The following is a 23798-nucleotide window of genomic DNA, read 5'->3' on the forward strand; positions in this document are numbered from 1 at the left end:
TTGACAGCTTAAACGCTAAATTAACTCTAAACAGCACTTCATAAGATGTTGTTATTAAATTATCCTTCTTCTCATTTTTCACCGTGAATGCTTTTTTGGGATATCCTGCAAGCAGTTACCTCAAAGTTGCCCTCGCTGAATCACCCCGAGGGCCATTGAAATGGTCACAATGAAGGAGCACTTTTACATACTATAACATTAACAGGACATTAGAGAATTTGTGTTGTACTGGATGCAGGGTTTCCAAGCTGAATGGTGAAGTCGTTTACACCTTGATCTCTTTGTAAACCTGCAGTCCGTTATTCAAATGCGGCCTTTGTTCAGCCACCGCTCTGAACGCTGGATAACTGCCCATTCATACGCATACACACACACACATACACACAAGTGGACAGTATGGCCCAACAAATGCTAAACAGTCTTACACAGATCTATCCACACTTTATAGACAACATCGGCTACTGTGTAGGAGGGAAGTGAGAGAACAAAAAAGACAGTGTGTACTCTAGAGCAAAGAAAAGAGAGAATAAGACTGAGAGGAATTTCAGCTCCTGTCCTAGACTGTGATAGGGCTCAGTGCTCGATGCCAAGCCCGACTGTAAAGGAAAGCCTGCTGTGGGTAGATCTGTTCCTGAACATTTGCTCCGAGCTCTACCTCCTACGCCGATGGAGCTCATAAGCATACTTTATTCTGCAATAAAAACTGTATATCCATAATGTCCCTGTTCACCTGGGCGAAGGTGACGCATTGCTCTCAAAGCAGACGGAAAAGCACCCTCACTCATATACACTCAGCTTTGACTAATCGTCCCAAACTGAAGCCTTCAACAACATGGAGCATGTATGAGCCTGCCCAGCCCTGCCTAGCCCAGCCCAAAATAGTCCGCAGGTAGACACGCTTTCCACCTTATACCCTCAAGTCAAAAAGACCTGGGCAAAAGAGAGGAAAATTGCTTTCCTCTGTGACCCTAATATGAGTATTTAAGGCCTGGATTAGAGGGACCCTCCTGAGGAGGTGGGATGAGGGGGAAAAGCCCTGATGACTGTTAGTGCTGATGACATAATAAGGTTATCAGGTGTAAAAGGGGATTTTGGAGATTACAGTTTTTTTGATTGATACCCAGGAAAAGCGTGCTTTGTTTGTTATTCTACACAATGCATCGTTATGTTTCCAGATTTAATATTTCATAACTGAAAAACACTGCCCACGGTAAATTACTCAACTTGCTGTCATAATGATTAATGCGGAACAGGGTTATATCCAGTAAACAGGTTCACTAGAAATATAGCCATTTCAGACTTGCATTCAGGAAAACCTGAAGAAAAAAAAAAGGCATATAGATTAAAAATATTATTATTAAAAATAAATAAAAGTAAAATGACCAATAAAAAAATGAACAAAATAAGAAATTGGGTTACTTTATAATAAAAACAAATATTTGTATATTTACTTATAATATAAAAAGTTTAGGTATATGCATATAAAGGATGTCAGTTATAGTCAGACAACTAAATTTGAATATTTAAAAATGCTGATTTATTTCAGGTTTTTTTTGTGTTATTATACAGTTGTTGTTATTGTATTGTTGTGGTATATTTTGGTCAACTGAAATAAAGCTGAAATAATACACACACACACACACACACACACACACATATAATGTTGCCTTGGCAATCAGTTAAAGCTCTAAATTACTAACTGGAAATAAATAAACTGAAGCTGAACAAAAAACTGGTAATACAAAAATAACGAAAAAGACAAAGCACAAAATGACAAAAAATAACATCAGAATAGGCTTTCAATAAAAACTACAGTGTATAAATGATACTAAAATAGCACTGATTTACAGTAATTGTCATAATCTGTTCACTTCAATTGACAGCCTGTGCGTAGAGGCGTGTCGACATAAAAAGCCTCCATGTTTTCATTGGCTGCTTGCACTTGAAGGCGTGGCTTATGTAGCTTATTGATAAAGAGGACTGAGCGCACATTTCTTCAGACTTTACCGCGACTGTTTCTGCTTGAGACTCGTATACAAACCTGTTATTCAAGTAAACCGAATCAATAGTGTTTCAACGATTCTTGCACTGCAGTAGTGCACATTTATATTTTCATCTTCAACGTGCAAAACAATCCTTTGCACTCGTATATATTCCTTTGAAGAGCATTAAATCCCGGACTCAATGGATTTTCTGTATCTGGTGTGTGTTGCGGTGAGCGTCAGCGCCTGGTACGCGTCTGCGGAGCGACACAGTGTTTACTGGAACAGCTCGAACGCAAAGTAAGTATTTTACTGCATTCTCCTTTATTTGTGTGAAACCTAGATCCGCTGTTTTCCACCTTTATGTAAATAATTTCCCCTTTATATTATGTAGCTCTTGTTAGTATTCTTCTGTGATATCTGAAATCTCTGTATAGCTATCACAAGTTGTAAAAGCTTGGAGCCTATGTAAACTATAGCCATAAAGTACGCAGTATTATTAAATGAATTACGCAGGCTATATGCACTGCATTAACAGTCTACATAGTTTAAAGTCGGCTATATCTTATTTTATCTGGTGTAGCCTATGCAATGTTTTGTTGCAGTTTCTCGTTATTTGCTCCTACTGTTTTCATTCTGTTAATGAAACGCATAACTCTGACTTTTAACTTGGCAAATCATTACCCTGGTTCGCAAGTTATGTTAGTTCAAGTTGTTTACGCTTTCAGGTTAGTTATCACACACTTCATTGCTTGGATTATTATCTCTGCCTCTAGTCTAACCTTTAATATGTACAGTATTAGTGAATGACATGATAATTACTGTATAAGAGACAGCAGCTGGGAAGAAACCAGACAGATGGACAGACAGATCAGCCTAAATATACATGCACACATGTTAGTTTTACTATTTGTGTGGGCATTTTATTGACAGGGTGTCTTACTAGATGATATTTACCATACTTTATCCTTCACACAAACCTGTAGATGTACATGAAAACGTGCCAAATCTAGCCAAAATTGTACAGATACATACACAAAGCAATAAATAAACAGACATGAGCACACTGGACTAAAATATCTAGTAGTAGCTTGCGCTTTTTATGGGAGGGATCTTGTTACTCTTAGTATGATATTAAGTTGTTACTGATACAGATTACACCGTTACAGCACTTTGATGTGTGTTTCATCAAATGATTGCATTTGTAATCTCTCCTCGTAGTGAAGAAGGACCCCATCAGGAACCTTCCAGAGATCAATATGAATGACAGCAATCAGAGTGATTTATTAGGCTTTTAGCAGGAAACTCAAGAAAATGGGCTTTTGTGGATATCAGAAGCTTGTTGACCGTAAAACAGAACCTTTGGCCATGTGCTGGCATCTTTTTTCCCGCTTCTCAATTGTCATTGGCTTGACTGGATTTTTCACGTACACCATGATAAACCTGTTGTCATAAAAGTTAATTGGTGATAACTGAACTGAATCCGTGCTCACGGTCATGACCCGATTGGAAGTTTTCATGATGTCACAGGTGATTCACACCGTCTGTTGTGATTCAGACGGCTTTCAGTGAGTAATTTATCAGTGTCGTAGTTGCGCAACATGAGTGTACCAGTCTTAACCAGACACGGTCTCAGAAGAGCCTGGCTCAATATCAGCCAGCAGAGAGAGAGATCAAGAGAGAGAAGCAGCAGCTGTTCCTGAAGACAGACAGAAGGAGGAATAGCTTCAAGAAATCATGTAATAGAGACCAAACTCTTTTTAGGTCCTGCTGTGAAAAGAATGAGGTGGAAGAGACAGGGATGGAGTAATAGGAGCTGCTTGGATCTGGGTATAAAAAAGAAGGATTGGTAATTTGAGTTAGAGACTTCTATGGAGATGGAGAAAAAGAGGTGGAGGGGATTATGTGGCAGCAGTCTGGTGCGTTGTCCGGTCCCTAATCCCGACATGGACCACATCCACGGAAAGGGTTGCGTAAGCACAACAAGAAAATTTGTAATAACGAAACGCTAAGCCCTCAGAAAATCTCTACATTAAAAATCTGTGCGGATCTCTACTTTTAAAGCTCTCAGTCTTGCACACATACACAGAGACCATGGCAATGTTGCTCTATTAGCATCGAAAAGGTTAGAAACAAACACCTACACATCAAAACTAGAATTGTAAATATAATCCCTTCTTGTGCTAGTCATAATCTGGCAGGTGTGGTGGGAACTGTGTTTTGTATTTATCCAAGTTAAATCTTTCTCATTAATCTTACATTCTAAGAAAAAGGAAACAATTGCCATTAATCAGGTTTTCGGGTTTCTCCGTTTGCTTTTCTTTCCTTTTAACGACTTCCATCAAAGCCAGTGATTGTTCAATCAGTCTGTGAAACTCAATCAGTTAGTATGTAAGTGCACTAGTCAGGCTCGACTAATCAATGCCAGATAGGTGTTAAATATTAATTGGCGTGATCATCTAATTCTGCCTGTTGTTGCGTAAAAGCGTTTGCACGCAAACAAACACAAACGCACACTAGACTGTTTTTGTACCTGAATGGGTGTGAGTGAACAGTAATGATTTAATCTTCTGCATGTGGCCTTTGGCGAGCTGATGCTCTGGTTTGACGGGTATGTGCGTGAGTCTGCGCCCCGAGGAGACTGGATTTTCAGGTCCGGATTGACATATGGACGTTGTTTTCGCCGATCTGTTTTTGTGCTCGACTCATGCCTACGCTTGCACGCTGAAGGGGAAGTGTACAGTCTCGTCACGTTAGCATCATCAAATCATTACTCTCGACCTGAATCATGTGTTTATTTTCGCATATGTGTTGTCATATGCATTTGTGTTCCCTCGTCAAAGTTTTGCTGGCTCGCATGCAATGTGCGATTAGGGTATATTTAGTAGACTGGGATTCCTTCCAACAAACATGTTGCTATACTTGACCTTTCAGCTGTCCACTCATTGTCCACTGCATTTCCTCTTTGTCCATCCCTTCCTTGCCAGATTCACTTTGTTTGATCTTTTACATGTATCTGAGCATTTAGTGTTGTGTTGTCTTGAGGAGGAGGAGGGGAGCAGACAGATCAGCATTCGTATCCAGACAGATTCCACAGACAGGCTATAAATCTATCTTCTTTACACACACACACACACACACACCCCTGTTCTTTGTTTCTGGCTCATAGATGCACGCAAAAACAGCCGGCTACGTAGGCAGGGCTGTAATCTGTAAAACGGACGGTTCAGCCTCAGATTATACGCAGATGTGTGTAATCTGGCTGAATGACCCATTCACACAGAAATCACTGTATATATTTATAGACCCCAGTGTAATCCAGTGCTGTATAATCCCGATTTACACAGAAATGGATGTGTATGGAAAATATAATCCATAATTCCACAAAGCATTATAGAACGTTTTACCATATACGTAGTTGATTGATTACGAAACCGTAGCTCTTTCCGGATCATATCTGTTGAGTTTTTCCACAGATTAGAGTTCCATTTTAGGGTTTCAACTGGTTAAGTAAGGATGATTAAAAATCGCCAGAAATAATCTGATGTTCCAGTTAAAGTTTTTATGTATATAAATGACCCTGGGCCTGTTTTAACATTTCTTGCTGTGTTTTCCACTCATTTTAACCCTTTAAGCCCCTTATTCTGAGCTCTTCCTCTCTTCTCCTTATCTCCAGCCCAGACTTCCTTACTATTTCTCTTTATATGTCCTTATACCCTCCCTGCTCCATCTTTCCGTCCACTCTTTTTTCCCACACAGCCCCCTTTGTCTATCTTGTTCAGTCCCTGATTACTATTTTGATTATCACTGCCCTGTTGAGTTGGAGTTTTCCTGTTTTTCTGTCTGTAGTCTGCTAGATTGTGTAATTGTCAGTGTAGTAAAGTGTGTGACCTCACAAATGTAAACAAAAGAACCAGAAACTTGTTTCCTGGTGTTACTTATTTACCTCAAGTCAAGTGTTTGCCTTCAGCGTCTTCAGCAGCTCACTGTCGCCACCTACAGAATGCTTACATCACTTAATGATCATTTTTATGTCTCTCAGTGACTATATTGCTTTCAGTTTATTATTTCACAGGTACTTTTTTGTGATAAAGGTGCTGCTGACTTTGAATAAAACTCACAGTATGCTACCAAACAACAAGCTAGTGTATCAACAGGCAATTAGCATCCATTTAAAAGTGAAAGACAAAGGGAGGAGGGGGAAATCAGGCATTTGTAAGGAACGGACTGAGAAAGATAGGACGGGGGATGGGTGACGGGTTAGAGGTCAGATAGAAAGAAAGGAATGTTTCTCCAAAAAATTAGCCTGAATGAAGAGGCCCAGGTTTATAATGTGATTTTAAACAGAATGGGAATAGAAAGAGGGTGGAGAAGATGGAGGAAGGGGGGGTGGAAGATAGAAAGATATATATAAAATATAAATAGATAGGGGTGGAGCAAAAGGACAGTGATGGATTGGGTGAAATTTTGGTTGTCTGCTCTAAACTCACACAAAATGTCACTGAAATAGCCTATATCTGTGTAATCACTGAAGAAAAATGTGAAATCCAGTTACTTGTTAAAACAATGTAATATGGGTTCAATAATTAAAAAAATCTCTAGAAAATGGAAAAGGTAGGCCTACTGGTCATTTGGATATCTGTTAAGTTTACAGACATTTCCTTTAACCCTAAAACACAACATAAAGCAGAGTATAATTCAAAATATAGGTAAAACAGCTGTGATAAAATAGTATGGACAATTCCTTATTAACACAATAAAATGGACCCTAAAGACTAGAGTGTATGTCTATGTGAGACCATCATTATTCTCTGTTGACCTAAAACTTTATTTTTTCATAACTCTAAGTATTAAAACATTGTAACCTCAAGACTTTGTCATATGCAAATCATGATTTGCACATCTGCGATATTTCAATAAATATATTGTGCAGCCCTACCCCCACTCCATCTTGACTTGAAACATGTATCTGTAAACCCCCACCCCCACTTTAACCCCCGCAAACGGGCCGTATTGGATAAGTCCGGTGCTGGTGAATAGCAGCGCTGTGATCCGTGTGCTCAGTGTGATAATCCCTGGTTTGGAAGAGCGGATTAGCTGGCTGGCATTCCGACCCGTTCCGCTACGTCTGGGGTAATTACCAGCATGTAATCGACGGGAATGACAATACGAGAACATACTGCTCGGAAAGAAAGTGAGAGAGCGGTGAGGTTAAAAGGACTTAGTGGTGACTTAGCACCTTGAACCTGTCAGACTTTAACGGGACGAAGGCGCAAGACTGAGACGTCTCTGTATATTATACTTGTAGTGGAGAAAGAAAGCCAGACAGACAAACATAGGCTTGAACAGACAGGTTTTATTACTTGATAGTGTGAGAACAAGCCACTAAAATAGGATCATAATACTTGTCATGACAAGCAGCAGGTCTTAAAGGTTTTCGGTAACCGAGCCCTCAACTCTGTTTGTGTGTGTGTGTGTGTGTGTGTGTGTGTGTCAACTGCTGACAGCGAGCATAGTGCAGTTGGCAGTGAGTACATCTGCTATGAAGCACACAGTTCTGACCGTCTCTCAGTGTGTGTGTGTGTGTGTATGTGTGTCCTGCTGACTGTGTAAGGGTGTGTCTGAAAAATATGACCCTGAACTTTGACATTACTGACCCGCCTGACAGCTTGAAACATTCAGCCAAAAGTGAAAGAGGGGGAGTGCAGACAAACTATTGAGGGGAAAGGGTACAAACGCGTATCTGAGAGCAAGTTAAGCTTTAGTTTTACATATAAAGTAGTTCTTTATGTATTTGAAACTCTGTTATGCTCACCATGGCTGCATTTATTTGACCACAAATGCTTACTTGAGTTATTTCAATTTAAAATAACTGTTTTCTGTTTTAATATATTTTCAGCATCATTACTCCAGTCTTCAGTGTCACATGATCCTTCAGAAATCGTTATAATATGTGGATTTGGTGAACAAGAAAATGTTCTTAATATTATCAATATGCGTTTTCACAGGATTCTTTTAATATGAAGGTCAAAGGAACAGAATTTATTTGAAACACATTTTTTTGTGTAATAGTGTAAAAGTCTTTACAGGTTTTTTTTTTTTTTTAAAGACTGACACTTGCATAAGATGAAGACTCCAAACATATTAGTAGCCTAAAAATGCTCTACATAGAGGAGGCCGGCTCATTCGACCAACCTAATTAGTCTGCGTAAACAAATTACTGAGTGCAACTTTAAACTCAAACTCTTTAAGCCCACACGCAAACATTTAAACACAGGCTCCTCTGTGTCTTGTGATAAACAGATGAGTGATGTGGCCCCCAGGGGCCGCAGGTATAGACACTCCCCTGAAATGTGTGCTGTTTACATGGATCCGTGCCCCTCTTACAACACAGCGTCACTCTCACGCTCGGCCCTTCACAGAGCCAAGTGTCACACGGGAAACAGTGGCCACTGCGGCGTTTGAAGTGACCGCTCGCCAGGAGGAAAAGCATAACAGAGCTGCTCTGGGATTGTTTGAGCTATCAGCGGCTGGCCTTGGATCAGCTCAGAGAGATTAGACAGGCATGGGAATCATAGTGTGAGGGCCCACCAGACCCTTTCAGTATGAAATTAAACTTAGAGATGCACAGATAATCCAATTATATTCTTATAAATGGCCAATTAATGTTCTATACTATTTTGTCAAAATAAATTAAAAATAAAACACTACAAACTAAGTCATTTTAAGTGCTATAAAGAGTATTTTGGCATTACAGCATTATAATGTACAGAAAAAAAATAAAATATATTTGATATTCTTTATTATATTTAAAGAAAACATCACAACATGATATAAAATTAGCTGAATTGGTTAAATATTACATTTAACGTTTCTATAATTATCATAATAAAATCTAACAATATAATAGACCTAATGTTTAGTAATACAATTATTTTCCCCATACATAAATATAATGACGTTTCATGACATTCATCAGGAATATGTTTTATATAGCCAATAACCGATATGGTACCAATATATTGTGCATCTCAAGGCAAACACCTTGTTGACCCCCCCAAAAAAAGAAGAGATTAGACCCGTGCCTTAGGCTGATGTGTGGGGGATGAGTTAATGACACCCAATTTGTGGTGTTGTCTTGATCTTGCCACCAGGTTTCAAACAGCTCCAGATCAGCTGCTTCAAAGAGACTTCAGAGGAAGTGAGACAGGGCAATCAACCACACAGTCTAGTTCCCAAGAAAAACAGAGCGAAACTAAAACCGCCGAAACCGTTCACACTGATTTCTGTTTGAGAATCACTTTGACCATTTATCCACACCATCATGTGTTGATTGGCATATTGAATACACATTAAAAAAACACCGCTTTCCCACACACAGAAAAGTCAGCTGGCTTAGCAAGGCGTACACCCTGTCTTTTGAACACACTGCTGATTAGAAGCCGTGCGAGACTGACTCTAATCTCTGCATTAAGCGGGGCTAATGAGCGCAGTGATGTGTATGTTTACCCCCCGTCTGAATAGACCGCCAGGCTGTTTAGACAGGTCGGCCAATGCTTACTGCAGAGGCACAGTGGGAAAGAGACAGAGATGAAGGGGGTTGAAGTGGACAACAGGGGGCCCGTCAGGAGCCTGTGTGTCTGTCCGTCATTTAACCACGGCTCCTGATGGCAACAACAACAAATACATGTGCCAAAAGGGAGAAAGTAATAGAGCAAAGGGCAAGACGGGGGGGAAAGAGGCCGCCTTGTGTTTTGATGGCGGTTCACGTGAGGGCCGTGTGAGTAAATGTTATGGTAAAGTGATTGGGTTTGATGATATTGGGTATATGGAAATGTATCATTTATAACAGTCACAAAGCTAATCAGCCAATCAGATACTTTATGTGGTTTGAACAGGGGCACTGTATGGTCAAAGCGGGGGTGAGTGACGTTGTGATTTATTCAGATATGTTGCGTTATTCAGAAATGTGAGACAAAATTCACAATAATAAATCAATGACAACATGAAAGCACAACATACTGAAAGGCCTGTGGATTTGTCATTTGTACATCTGGTAACAGCAGCAGGGAAGCTCAGATCAGACGAAAATGAGAAAAGCAAATGAGACGACAATAAAAGGAGAGACAGACAGAGAGGAGGCTGTGAAAACATGTAGAGCCAATTCAGAGAGCCAGTCAGTCTAAGCGGCTCCATCTCTGTTACCAAGAGAACAAGGAAGAGGATTTTAAGATTTTCACAGAAAAAAAAGTTTTAACAAAAAGTATTTTAGAGCTGTCAAAGTAAACATGTTAACATAAAATATGTTATATGTATATATATATTTATAACCCCCTATATGAGGTTTCCCTCAATCATATTTGTGTGACAAAATAAAAAGGGAGATTCAAGTTCATTCTAAAATGTCAAGTGAAATACGTGAGCAGAATAATTTGTAGAATTTTTTAAAACAAAGCAAAATGCTTATGGAAATCTTTAAGAAAAACACAGTTGAACAATTTCCCTAAACACTCCTTCACCCAACGTGACACAAAAATGCAGAGTAGAAAGAAAAGAAACAGAAAAAGGGATTGTACAGGGTGTTTCACCCAAATAAAAGCAGCAGGTGAAGGGTGAACACACGTTACTCACACACGTGCATCAGGGTGTAGCTCTCGCTTTTGCTTTGCACTGATGACGCTTGCCTGGGGCCTTTCGTGTCACTGTTTCTGTTTGTTTGTGAACATCAAGTTTCTTTTTGGAGCCATTTTATTCCTGAGGTGTGTCTGTGTTTTGAAGGTTGACAGCCATTCATGGATTTCTTTTCACTTTTCTTCCAGCTTCCTATGGGATGATTACACCGTGGATGTCCGCATTAATGACTACCTAGACATCATCTGCCCTCACTACGCGCGGGGCGAGATCCCATCCCAGGAGGCCGAGCGGTACGTGCTCTATATGGTGGAGCTGGAGGACTATGAGAACTGCAAGCCGCAGTCCTTCGACCAGCTGCGCTGGGAGTGTTCCAGACCTTTCGCTCCTCACGCTCCAGAGAAGTTCTCGGAGAAGTTCCAGCGCTTCACTCCCTTCACTCTGGGCAAGGAGTTCCGCCAGGGAGAGAGTTACTACTATATTTGTAAGTATCCACGTCTGTATTTGTGAGAGTATGCAAGACTAAAAAGTTAAAATTAAACACACAAAGTGCATGTTGTGTGACCAACAAGTCAAAAAAAAAAAAAAAACATAATGTGCATCATCATGTCATGTGGTGTGACTCCCCAAAACCTAAAAGATATTTATGCATTAATAATTCAGGATATTTGTGAAACAATATTTGTAACCTTTTAAAAACAAATTTAAAAATTTCAATATTTATATGTGCACTAAGCTATTACTTTTTACGCCATATGTCATTAAATTGTACTTTTCCTTGAATTTCAAAACCTTATGAAACCAACGTAAATACAAAATGCTTGTTTTAGCATTTAATAACACATTCAATTATTTATTATTATTTCAATTATGGTACTGCAGATTCCGATTCTAAATTTTCACTCTGTTTTCCACAGCCAAACCTCTTCACCATCATGGACAGGAGTGTTTGAGACTGAAGGTGGATGTTGTTGGACCTCATGGTAAGTCAAATCAGTTCTTGCATTACCAGCTAGACATTTCTGCAATCTTTACTGAATTACAAGGACAACCAAAGCCTTACTTACAGTCCAACTATATCATTTAATGTTCTAGGCTCCAAGAACAAGAAAAAGATAGTTGAGAAGGATGATGAAATGGAAATAAAGGCTGCTGGAGGAGTACACAACCCATCAAACAGGCTTCCAGCAGGTGAGAACTTCTTTTCCTCGCTTTTGGCAGCGTGTCCATTTGCTTTAGAAAAAGATGTGGAATTTTTTTACTTTTCAAGTCGAGGTGTTATAGTGACTTTACGCAAGTTACACGGTCATGAAATGTACTCATCATGCTTCTCCTCTACTTTCAGATGACCCTATTGCCATGATCCCAGTTGTTCAGAGGAGCGTGGGCAGTTCGGGTGTTCGTGTGTCTCCCGTCTCAAGTTTCGTCACGTTGATCTCTATACTCATCTTCCTGCTCCTCCACTGAGCCTGATATAAGAAGACTTTATGGACGCTGGTCCGTTAGGACGCAACAGACTTTAATGCCGGTGCTGGTTACCGGCTCTGAAAGTGGATTTTCTATGAAGAATTTTTATACAAACTGAAGTTTTGGTGCTGGTGTGCAAGTTGCTGAGTGACGTGTTTGCATTTGTGTTCGTGAGAGTGATGTGACCAGAGAAAGGTGTTTTTGAAGAACCTTTTCTCTTTCTTTTTTTTAAGAGTATTTACCGTTCTATAATTCTGTTCCTCCATCAGCTCTTTTTATTTGACTTTTGTAGACCGTATGTGCTCATTTTTCCTGAAAATTCTTCACACATCTATTTACCAATGTGATTCAGAACAAACCTTAAAGTCGGGAGAGCTTGTTTTGTAACCATCAGCTGTAGAACTGGAATTGTGATGACAAGGCAGAACAATAGGCTAGATATTGTGTTTGATAGAGACCTTTGCTCTACTGTACTGATTTGAGCCAAAAGATCACAGGATTTCTCTTAAAGCTGACCCTGACCTGGCACCTTATAAAGAATTGATGTTCGTGCATATAACAGTGTTTGTAAATCTAGAACAGCTATCGAACAGTTTCCTGTGTTTTGGATCTCGTGTTGCTGTAGTTTCAGTTGGTTTCTGTGATGTAATGTGAACACACCCTACAAAATGTACTGGAATTATGTTATAGATGAGATCAGATTTGTTTTCTTTCATAACACAACATTTGGTGTTGAACAGGAATGATCGGTTGTGCTGTTTGTGAGTGAGTGAGCGAGAGAGAGAGAGAGAGAGAGAGAAGCTGGCCTTCTGACAGAGAGCACGACATGCACAAACAATTTAAAGCGGTTCAATGAATTCTTTCAAATAAGTTAAAAGAACAATTTCTTTTTGTAAAAAGTTATTTTGTACTGTATTGGTTTATAAACTTGTAAATAGTTGTGTAAAAATGTACATATTAAGAGTTATATAAAATAAAGACATTTGTTAATTATGAAATTGTGTGGAATGTTTATTTTTAATAAATATTGTTCAATTGATTTAAAGAAAACAAAGTTTTGGAGCAGCACAGAGAGATTCTCTGTGCAATTTGTTTAAAGTTTAACACTGTCAAAACACCCCCATCAAACTTTCTTCCTGTCCTCTTTCGTTCCCTTTTCATCTCTTTTTCATGGTCAGGACTTCACAGCTTTTAACCAAACATTCAGATGGAGTTGAGATGAATGAAAGAAAAGTGGCACTTGGGTGCCAGGACGTAACTGGCACATTTTTCTTGGCACTCTCAATTTTTTTTTTTTTTTTTTTTGACATTTGAAAACATTCAACAGAAGATACATTGGACATCTTTCTCAGCTTTGCCCATTTTTGCACCCCTGGACTTTTAGAACATTTTTTTTTATAATTCTGATAGGAGAATTTTGTCTTTGAAATAAAATAACAATCTCCTTTGTCTTGTTTTGTATTACTCTTTGGTGTTTTTCATAGTTTGCATTTTATATATCCTAAATACAATTAATATTTTCACACGTTTTGCACATTTTGACTAAATGACATAATACATAAAAAATATAAAAATAGATATTTAATTTATTTGATTTTATATACAGTATGTTTCATTTAATCTCAGGCATGCTCAACCATCTTAAAATTACTCCGTTGGAATCCCCTACGCCTCTTATTTCACTACATAACCGGACTCTGGAAGAATGATTTGAAGCTATTTGCAAAATCTCTTCAATGGATGACAGACAAAAATGCCATGAAACTTTACACTTTGGGCTGGACCATCACCCTTACCTTGTGTGTGTGTGTGTGTGTGTGTGTGTGTGTGTGTTGTTCTGTTTTGTTTTTTCTTCAGAATTTTGTATCAACACGAAAAATATATCATCGTTGAAGTATGCCATAAATGTTTGTACTTGAATTCTTTTTAATAAAAAGAAAAAAAAGAAAAGAAAAGAGAAAAAAATAAAATAATAATAAATAAACTACACAACCGGACTACAAAATGACGATCAGGAGCATCGTCCTGAGAATAACCAATCAGAGTGAAGGAAGCTGTTCCACACTGATTACAAACACGGAAACAGAGAAGTGGACGTCAGCGTTGCATGAGTGCTGGATTCATAGGTTTTGTAAATATAATTTATTTGCTTGATTGCACAGCGGTACAGAAGCACAGCTCAGTTTTCGATTTTTCAGTCTATGGATTTTCTGCAGCTGCTATCATGTGCGTGCATCATATTCACCGTCGGGATGTTCACGACGGGATTGTAAGTTACTTCAATTTCTACTACTTCAGGACTTGATATGACAAATCATATTTGACAGTTACCACGTAGCTGAGCAAAAATGTGCACGCATACAGATTTAATAATGTTCGTGTCTAGTGGCATTTCGTGCCTGCCTCTGGTTTTCTGTAAATACTTTGATTAAACAAAGTTCTATATTAAACTTTTATTTATCAACTGTAGTGGTTGCAACTATAATGTTGTCGCGCCTAACAGCTGTTGCCTGCCTTCACCCAAATTCAATAAACGTCTGCGAACATACTATAATTTTTGGTACAACAGCAAACCTTTAGTAACTTGATATTAGCCAACACTGTTATTAGCAAGAAGAGCTCACAATATTAAGATTTTACAATATTAACAATAACTAGTAAATATAGTATTTTGCCTGAAACTATAGTGCATTTTTAACATCTTTATTATGTATATGTTTGTAAGTTGAGCATATAAACATTTTGAGGCTGTGCGGGGCAAATTAATTTCACTATCTGGATAAATTGACAGTGCAAAATATGAAGCATTTAAATAGAATTTGCATAACCTGTTGTATCTGCTATGCCAGGAAGTTATGCTGTCTTCCAAGAAAATATTTCTCACACCGTTTCTGTGTTTGCAGGACAGACTTGAAGAAAATGAAGGCCACACAGTCTTCAGATAACGTTCAGTTTCTGCCCTTCCTTACCACATGCTTAAAGTATGTATTTGCTATTTGACATCAGCCGTTCTTGTTAGTTAGTACAACTTCATGTATGCAATGGTCATCATGCATTGAAATCCATATGCAAGTCCATTCAGTCTGAATGATCATTTTGTGTGTGTGTTTTTAGTAATCTAGGTTGGCTTTACTATGGATTACTGAAGGAAGATGGAACGGTGATCATTGTAAACGTCATTGGGGCATCTTTACAGACCTTATACATCATCACCTACTGTCATTATACCAAAGAGAAGGTTTGTCATTTAGTCATTGTCACGGAATTTAAGACCTCTAGCTTCTTTTTAGCTTCTTCTTTTTCTAATTTAATACAATATTTTAAATAACAGTTTGATTAAAAAGGTGAAATGTAATAATATTGTCTATTACATTAGCAGAATAACAGTTTGACTTTATTTAATATTTTCAATTGCACGATATCAACTGTATATACAACAAACATGATGAATATTTTTCAATGGTATGCTGTACCTGTGTGTGTTTCAGAGGCGAGTGTTCCCACAGACGCTGGCGATGGTGATTGTGCTGTGTGTGGGCTGGGTGTATTTTACTATGGTGATTCCTCCTGGAGAAGCTCAACTCTCTCAGCTGGGTCTCGCTTGCAGTGTGTTCACCATCAGCATGTACCTCTCTCCGCTCACTGATCTTGTGAGTACACACACACACACACACACCTATGCCTATAACCAGCATTAATCATGTTTAAACCACAGTCAGCATGTACCTGCATGCATTTAAAGATAGGGTAGGCAATGTTTTTTATATACACTTTTTATTAAACAGGTTGAAACCTTCTTCACATCCTGATAGCAATCAATAATAGAAGTGGTCTAAATATAAAAAAATTTACATATATCTTCTGAGGAAGTCTCAGGACCAAAACATGTTCGTCCAATCATTGCATTCCGTCTGAATGCAATAATAGGATGTCATACCTGTCTGTCAATGTACACTGGATTTACAATGTATGTACTGACTATACTTTATACTTTACATAAAACTTTACGTAGTGCAGTGGTACATCAGTTAGAGCCAAAGAGACATTCAGGCAAAACAATGCAAACAGGGACAGTGCAAGATGAAAGATAAAAAATATAAAATGTCCAGTGCACATAGAAATACATTGCCTTAAAGCACATAAAGATGAAAAGAACGTATTTAGAAGTCTGATAGCGTATTACCAGGACTGTCAATGACGTGCACGACAGAGTAAATGACAGATTACATTTATGTAAATCTTTACTTATATAGAGTGTTAATTATGTTTTATGTAAATTATTTACTTACGGTATATAAACAATATAACAAAAATAAAAACAAAATATGTGATAAAATAACAAAAAGAATGATAATGAAGAATAAGTCCAGAGAAAAATATAAAAATGACAGGAATACCACCACATAATAATTTTTAAACACTGTTACATAACATTTACTTATAATATTAATAATGAAAAGTTAATAAAGAAACAAACAAACAAAAAAGTGAATAAAAAATACAAACAAAAACAAAAAACAACAATGAATAAGAAAATGAAAATGAAAGAAAATACAAAGTAAAAATAAATACAAAAGTCCCTGACAGCACTTCAGTAAATAAATATACCACATACCAGTACATTATCTTCCTTCAAGCAAAAATGTTTCAATAAGTGCCCACTTCTGTCGAAAAAGGTCTGATTTCAACTGCAAATCTGCTGTAATTTTCTCAAAAAAAAAAAAAAATATATATATATATATATATATATATATATACAACAAAAGGTTGATTTATTTCAAGAATTCAACTTAAAGGTGCTGTATGTAGGATCCAGCGGCCTCTAGCGGTGATGTTTCAGATTGCAACAACAGCGCTCGTGCTCGTGAAAAGCAATAAAGTTACAACTGTAGTCTTTCACATCAGATAACGTTAGAAAATGGTCGGCGTTAGCTGGCGAACTAATGATGTCTAACTTGAGCCAACTAAAGCACAAAATCACAATATATTTTACATGCTTTGAAGTATTGTTAGCTTACCTGTCCAAAAGGATGAAAGCCAACTAGGGTCTGTTTTTATAACTGTTACCTAAAACAAAGCGGAGGTCTCTCCATAATTCAAACGCTCTGCCAATGTTGATCCGTGTTTTCGTCCTGAGTCGATCCGATTGACGTTTGGCCTGACGAGCTTCAGCAGAGACATTTTTTTTTTTTTTTGGAGTTTGTGTTGGAGTCTGTGTTGTGCTGGAGGCAGGTCGTTTTTTGGTGTTATCAGACTCCATGTCGTTAGCTGCAGTGCCGTCGCAATAAACTGTATATATAAAACGGAGAGGCTCGGGAGCGCGCATGCACGTCAGAAAATCCGACCCGGAGACTTCACATAAAAATAGGAATACTGGCCTTCAGAGGTAATAGCAAAACGCGAAAAGTGGATCATTGTAATGTGTGATTACAACCCCTTCACAGACGGGCAATAAAATAAGGATTCATTTTATAAAAAAAGTTACATACAGCACCTTTAACAGGTGAAACTAATATATAGACTCATTACATGCAAAGTGAGATATTTCAAGCCTTTATTTGTTATAATGTTGATGATTATGGCTTACAGCTTATGAAACCCACAAAATAAAAATCCCAGAAAATTAGAATATTACTTGAAATCACACAGTAATTACACAGTAATACCATGGTCATTGAACCAGGTTTTGATTATTTTGGCAGTGTGGGCAGGTGCAAATCCTTCTGGAAAATGAAGTCAGCATCTCCATAAAGCTTGTCTGCTGAAGGAAGCATGAAGCGCTCTGAAAATGTCCTGGTAGACGGCTGCGTTGAGTGGACAGCACAGTGGACCAACACCAAACCAACACAGACTGTGGAAACTTCACACTGGACTTCAAGCATCTTGGATTGTGTGCCTCTTCATTGTGTGACTTTGGTCCACTGTGCTTTATTAAATCCAGAGTCAACGCAGCCGTCTGCCAGGACATTTTCAGAGCACTTCATGCTTCCTTCATTTTCCAGAAGGATTTCCACCTGCCCACACTGCCAAAAGAACCAAAACCTGGTTCAATGACCATGGTATTACTGTGTAATTACTGTGTGATTTCATGTAATATTCTAATTTTCTGGCATTTTGATTTTGTGGGTTTCATAAGCTGTAAGCCATAATCATCAAAATTATAACAAATAAAGGCTTGAAATATCTCAGTTTGCATGTAATTAGTTTCACCTGTTAAGCTGAATTCTTGAAATAAATCAACTTTTTGACGATATTCTAATTTTATGACCAGCACCTGTGTGTGTGTGTGTATATATATATATATATATATATATATATATATATATATATATACTGTATCAGTTTCAGTCTTTGTGTCAATTCTGTCACAGTGGGTTCATGCACCTTCATCCAGTTCACAGTGATTATCTTCCTGGCTGCCATTAATAATATGTAATACAAATAAGTGGGATTTACTAAACTGATCCAAGGGGAAAGCATCAAGCAAAAAAAAAAGATATTGGGTGCATTGATATATCTCTTCCTAAAACATTACTAATTTCCTTTTTAATCCTCATCCAATACACCCAGAATATTCCCAGAATATATGCACATAGTCCCCCACCATCCCTCCAACATTGTGATAATGGCGAATAATAAAACATTTAAACTTATGTAACTGCATGCATCAACAAATATTACATATTAAAAGGTAAACGTTATTGCATACATTTATGTCATCTGTGACACCATGACATATTTCATCAACTCTAAAATAATTGTACATTTGTCCTTATCTTGTTTTTTTGTTTTGTTTTTTTTCAGTAAAATGGTGTGAAGTCTTGTAGTAACATTCCAGCATTCCATCTTTTGTTTATCACTCCATCCATCCTTCTTTTCTGTGCCCTCTCGCAGTCTCCATCTTCCTGTTTTGGATCTTTCCCTCTTCCATATTTATCAGTCCAGCTCTGTCTATCTGTCCTGTGCCCTGTGGTGTATTTCCTGTCATTCTCGTACCTCCTTTTGTTGCTTCCTGTTTTTCCCTCCATCATTCCCTCCTGTCTGCGAGTGTCAATAGCAGCTTGTTATAGGAGAGACAATGCGTGAGTGTAAATAACAAGGTCTGGTTGGAGCTTTGACGCAGTGGTGAGCACATGTGCTCCAGATTTACTGATCCCTGCTGCTGAAGTGGAAGACACCAGTTTGAGTCCTGCCTGCATCATGTTTCAATTCTCTGTGCTTTCTATCAGTAAAAAGTAGCAAAAACATCTTTCTCCTCTCTCAAATTTTTTTCTAAAAACCCATTTGTGTTCTTCATTTCCACTAGTTGGAAATTGTGCGAACGAGGTCTGTGGAGCGCTTGTCTTTTTCCCTGACTGTCGCTACGTTCTTCACATCGACATCATGGACGCTGTATGGCCTCGAGCTCCAAGACTATTATATCATGGTAAGACGATGAAGAGACTGTCCTGAGACAGTGGTTTGAGGTAAAGGAAAAAGTGTCATATTTTTTTGGTTTGTTTTTCAGGTACCCAACACCCCTGGCATCTTTACTAGCCTCATCCGCTTCTTCCTTTTCTGGTGGTTCGGAGCTGTCATTTCAAACAAGCCCTCCTATAAACTCATCCAAATCTGAGAGGAACTCAAACATCTAGTGAAACTGCCACCGTAAATTCAGTGAAGTCAAGACTATTTTCACTTTATCTTTGTCTTTAGTTAAAGGGATAGTTTGGCCAAACATTATATTGCTTTTACCATTTACTCTCATGTTGTTCCAAATCTTTCTTTCATCAGTGGAACATAAAAGAAGAAATAGACATTGGATCTGGCTACCAACATTCTTCAGAATATATTCTTTTGTGTTCCACAGACAAAATAAAGTAATACAGGCTTGGAACAACATGAGGGTAAGTAACTGATGACTTGAACGATGAGAACTTAATTTTTTTTTTATAAAGTGAAATATCTCTTTAATTAAAGGAATGTTACTCCCCGCCCCAAAATAAAAATCTGAATGTACGTATTATTCCAATCCCGTATGACTTTATTTCTTACGGAAGAGGATTAGGGCCAAGCAATAATAAAAAAATAAAACCATCTCGAGATTAAAGTCATTATAATGCGAGATTAAACTCGTTAAAATTCGAGAAAAAAAGTCGAAATACAATCTTGAGAATAAATTCATTACATTTCGAGAATAAAGTCGTTGTGTTTCGAGAAAAAACTCGTTAAATTTCAAGAAAAAAGTCGAAATACAATCTTGAGAATAAACTCGTTACATTTCGAGAATAAAGTCGTTGTGTTTCAAGAAAAAACTCGTTAAATTTCGAGAAAATAACTCGAAATACAATCCTGAGAATAAAGTCGTTGTGTTTCGAGAAAAAAACGAATAATCGTGAGAATAAACTCATTAAATTTCGAGAATAAAGTCTAAATAAAATGTAGAGAATAACGCATTCGATCAGTGTTCATTGCATAGCCTACTGATATCAACCTCATCGAGGTTTCGTGGTTTCCAGGATACCATAAGACGCATTATTAATCGTTGTTGGTTGTGTACGCCTCCATCCACAGAATGTAACGACCGTAACCATCTATACAACCATATAATGGCAATGCCGTACGGTTTTAATTTATCATAGCTGTCCATATGCCAGAGTGCATTTGGGCCAGTCTCCTTCGTCGAAATTCCACACCTTGAGGATCAACAAGTTTAATAATGCGTCTTATGGTATCCTGGGAAACCACGAAACCTCGATGAATTTCATGTTGGACAAAAGCGAGTACATCACGCAAATTGGACAGATTTTTTCTTCTAAAAAGACCTAAAGTTAGCCGACCTAGACCTAAGAATGTTCTCATTGTTACTGAAAGAAAGTCTCAAATATAGCTTGACTAAGTGATCCAACTCTGCCATGTCCTCTATCAGTAGGCTATGCAATGAACACTGATCGAATGCGTTATTCTGTACATTTCATTTCGACTTTTTTTCTCGAAACACAACGACTTTATTCTCGAAATTTAATGAGTTTATTCTCACGATTACTTCGACTTTTTTTCTCGAAATGTAACGAGTTTTTCTCGAAACACAACGACTTTATTCTCGAAATTTAATGAGTTTATTCTCACGATTACTTCGACTTTTTTTCTCGAAATGTAACGAGTTTTTCTCGAAACACAACAACTTTATTCTCGAAATTTAATGAGTTTATTCTCACGATTACTTCGACTTTTTTTCTCGAAATGTAACGAGTTTTTTCTCGAAACACAGCGACTTTATTCTCGAAATTTATTGAGTTTATTCTCAAGATTGTATTTCGAGTTTTTTTTTTTTATTTAACGAGTTTTTTCTCTAAACACAACGACTTTATTCTCGACATTTAATGAGTTTATTCTCAAGATTGTATTTCGAGTTTTTTTTTTTTTTTTTTAACGAGTTTTTTCTCGAAACACAACGACTTTATTCTCGATATTTAATGAGTTTATTCTCAAGATTGTATTTCGACTTTTTTTCTCGAAATTTAACGATTTTAATCTCGCATTATAATGACTTTAATCTCGAGATGGTTTTATTATTTTTATTATTGCTTGGCCCTAATCCTCTTCTGTAATTTCTGCTCACAAAAGAGGACAATGTTTTTCCCCTGCAATTTCAAAGAATTGGGACTGGAGGTTTTAGTTTTTAAAAAGCACCATCTAAGGATCATACTATATAAGTCATCATATCACACACTTTGTTCCAGGTTTTCTGAAGCCATAAGTTTTGTGTTACATTTTAAGACATTGTTACCTAAACTTATTGATCTTAGCTCTTTTTGGGACCTGTTTTTTGAACAGAATGAGTGATCTTTTAATGAATCTAATGATTCGTCTGAATGAGTCATTCTCAAATATGATGGAGCTCACTGGTGTGGAAGATTATCAGACTATCTTATGTATTTTAGATCTATTTTATGATACTTTTATGGCTTGAAAGTTCCTGTACCTATTCTTGGTAGTTGGATGGAAAAGAATTTCCTCAGAATTTCTTTGTCCTGCCTGGAAGAGTCCTCAGAGTTTGAAAGAAAAGAAAGTCATACAGGTTTGGAACAACATGAGGATGAGTAAATAATGACAGACAGTACAGTAATTTCTGGTACATTTTTAAATTCTGTGTGAGTGACAGTTTTCATTTTTTTTGCTTGGTTGATCCTTATTGGGATGAGGATTCTCTAAGTTTGTTTGGCAGTTATTTCTTAGTTAATAAGTGTTGAAATCTGCAAACATGACACACCCCAAACCAAGAGCTCAAACATTTCCTGGTTCAGTCCTTTCTTTTGAAACGATGTGTTAATATTAAGCAGGTGTCTTTTTTATCTTGGGTAGGCTACTTACAGTTCCGAGTGGCCTTTAGGAAAGTGTGGCATTCTGTTACTTAAGTAATACATGTAGTGTTTACAGAATCGCTAATTACTCACAGACTACATTCTTATAGTATCATTCTTAATTGTGTCCAAATGGCAGTTTGGCAGCTATTTAATTTCCTCCAACTCCAAATGAAACTTTATGTGTAGAAACAGACAATTAGTTTGACTGAATGACGTTGGATTAAGAATATCTGTCTCTGAGATTATAGGAAATCTTGCACACATCTGTTTACAGTTCTTGTTTTGTAGTTGAAAGCTCCTTTTCTCTAATCATTCTCACTGTCAGAACACCATATACTTTACAATAAGCCGATGAAAATAAGTATTTAAATAAACAATAACTTTAACACATTCCCCTCCCTCAGAGAACACCAAAGTCACACAAAATCTGATGGCTTTAATCATGCGAGTTGAGGTGACAGGCAGGATATGGAGAAGAATAATTGTCAAATTCACTCAATTACATATTCATAACCCATAAGCTGGTGAGATGAAAATCTTAAGCAGTCGTTGGCTGTTAATGTTGTTTTGCATATTCTCTGGGTCTTACTGTACATCATTCGGTACTTTATTCACAGAAGTCTTTTCAAGTCTCCAAGACTTGGCTTTGTGAATAAAAATGGCCAATATGTTGATTTAAAACATTTAAGCTTTGTTTTATTGTTGTATTGTTTATTGCTTCTGTGTTGTATGATTATGTTTTGTGTTTTACATTAAGCTTAAATGTCTTTGTTTCTTTGTACTATTTTATATGCTATGCAACATTGTATATTATATCAGAGGGGATTTAGAGGGATGTTCTTTCTGGAGTTTCTGGAAAAAAAAAAATATTTGCTCAAATAAATCTTTATATAACATAGCCTTCAATGTTTGGCTGAGACTGAGAGAAGAAGTTATGAGAGCTTAGCAGGGGAATGTGAGAGGATTTTGTTCTGGTCTCAAAGAGGATCAGCACTGATTGTGAGCAATGAAAACTAAAATACGCCGAAAAGCCGAGGCGTAACGCGTACTGACAGACATTTTAATTTCTGTGGGAAATAACAGCACTTTTATCTCCCGCTATTAGGTGTTTGGTTTTGCAGAGCTCTCTGTGTTTTTGAGTGTGTGTGTTGTTTGCTTGTTTGTAGTTTGCCTTGGTTAACATGAGCGAGTGGGAATCGTGTGTTCGCCGTTTCTCAGTGCCTATGGAGTCTTTACATGCTTTTCCTGCCTGCCTCTCAGAGAAAGACATGAAAGGGGAAAAGGATTGGTGATTGTTCATCAGGAGAGTGTGTTTTTGAAAGAATTAGTGATTGGCAAAACTTCTTTTGTGAGAGAAACAATGATGACTATG

The 23798-nt window shown here is 37.5% G+C and overlaps 2 protein-coding genes across 2 annotated transcripts; both read left to right on the top strand.

The window, feature by feature from the left end:
* The first annotated feature begins 1998 nt into the window (after positions 1 to 1998).
* Positions 1999 to 12439, top strand: efna1b (ephrin-A1b). The gene is made up of 5 exons (XM_084385619.1): positions 1999 to 2282; positions 10802 to 11097; positions 11531 to 11596; positions 11709 to 11804; positions 11959 to 12439. Exons 1-5 carry the CDS (start codon positions 2185 to 2187, stop codon positions 12078 to 12080), a joined length of 678 nt encoding a protein of 225 aa, XP_084241745.1. The 5' UTR covers positions 1999 to 2184; the 3' UTR covers positions 12081 to 12439.
* Positions 12440 to 14111: 1672 nt separating this feature from the next.
* Positions 14112 to 20380, top strand: slc50a1 (solute carrier family 50 member 1). Its single transcript, XM_084385208.1, has 6 exons — positions 14112 to 14349; positions 14984 to 15061; positions 15195 to 15318; positions 15569 to 15730; positions 19387 to 19506; positions 19588 to 20380. Exons 1-6 carry the CDS (start codon positions 14282 to 14284, stop codon positions 19693 to 19695), a joined length of 660 nt encoding a protein of 219 aa, XP_084241334.1. The 5' UTR covers positions 14112 to 14281; the 3' UTR covers positions 19696 to 20380.
* Positions 20381 to 23798: the final 3418 nt, after the last annotated feature.

The sequence above is a fragment of the Rutilus rutilus genome (assembly GCF_951802725.1).
Source record: "Rutilus rutilus genome assembly, chromosome: 17".
Taxonomy (NCBI): Eukaryota; Metazoa; Chordata; class Actinopteri; order Cypriniformes; family Leuciscidae; genus Rutilus; species Rutilus rutilus.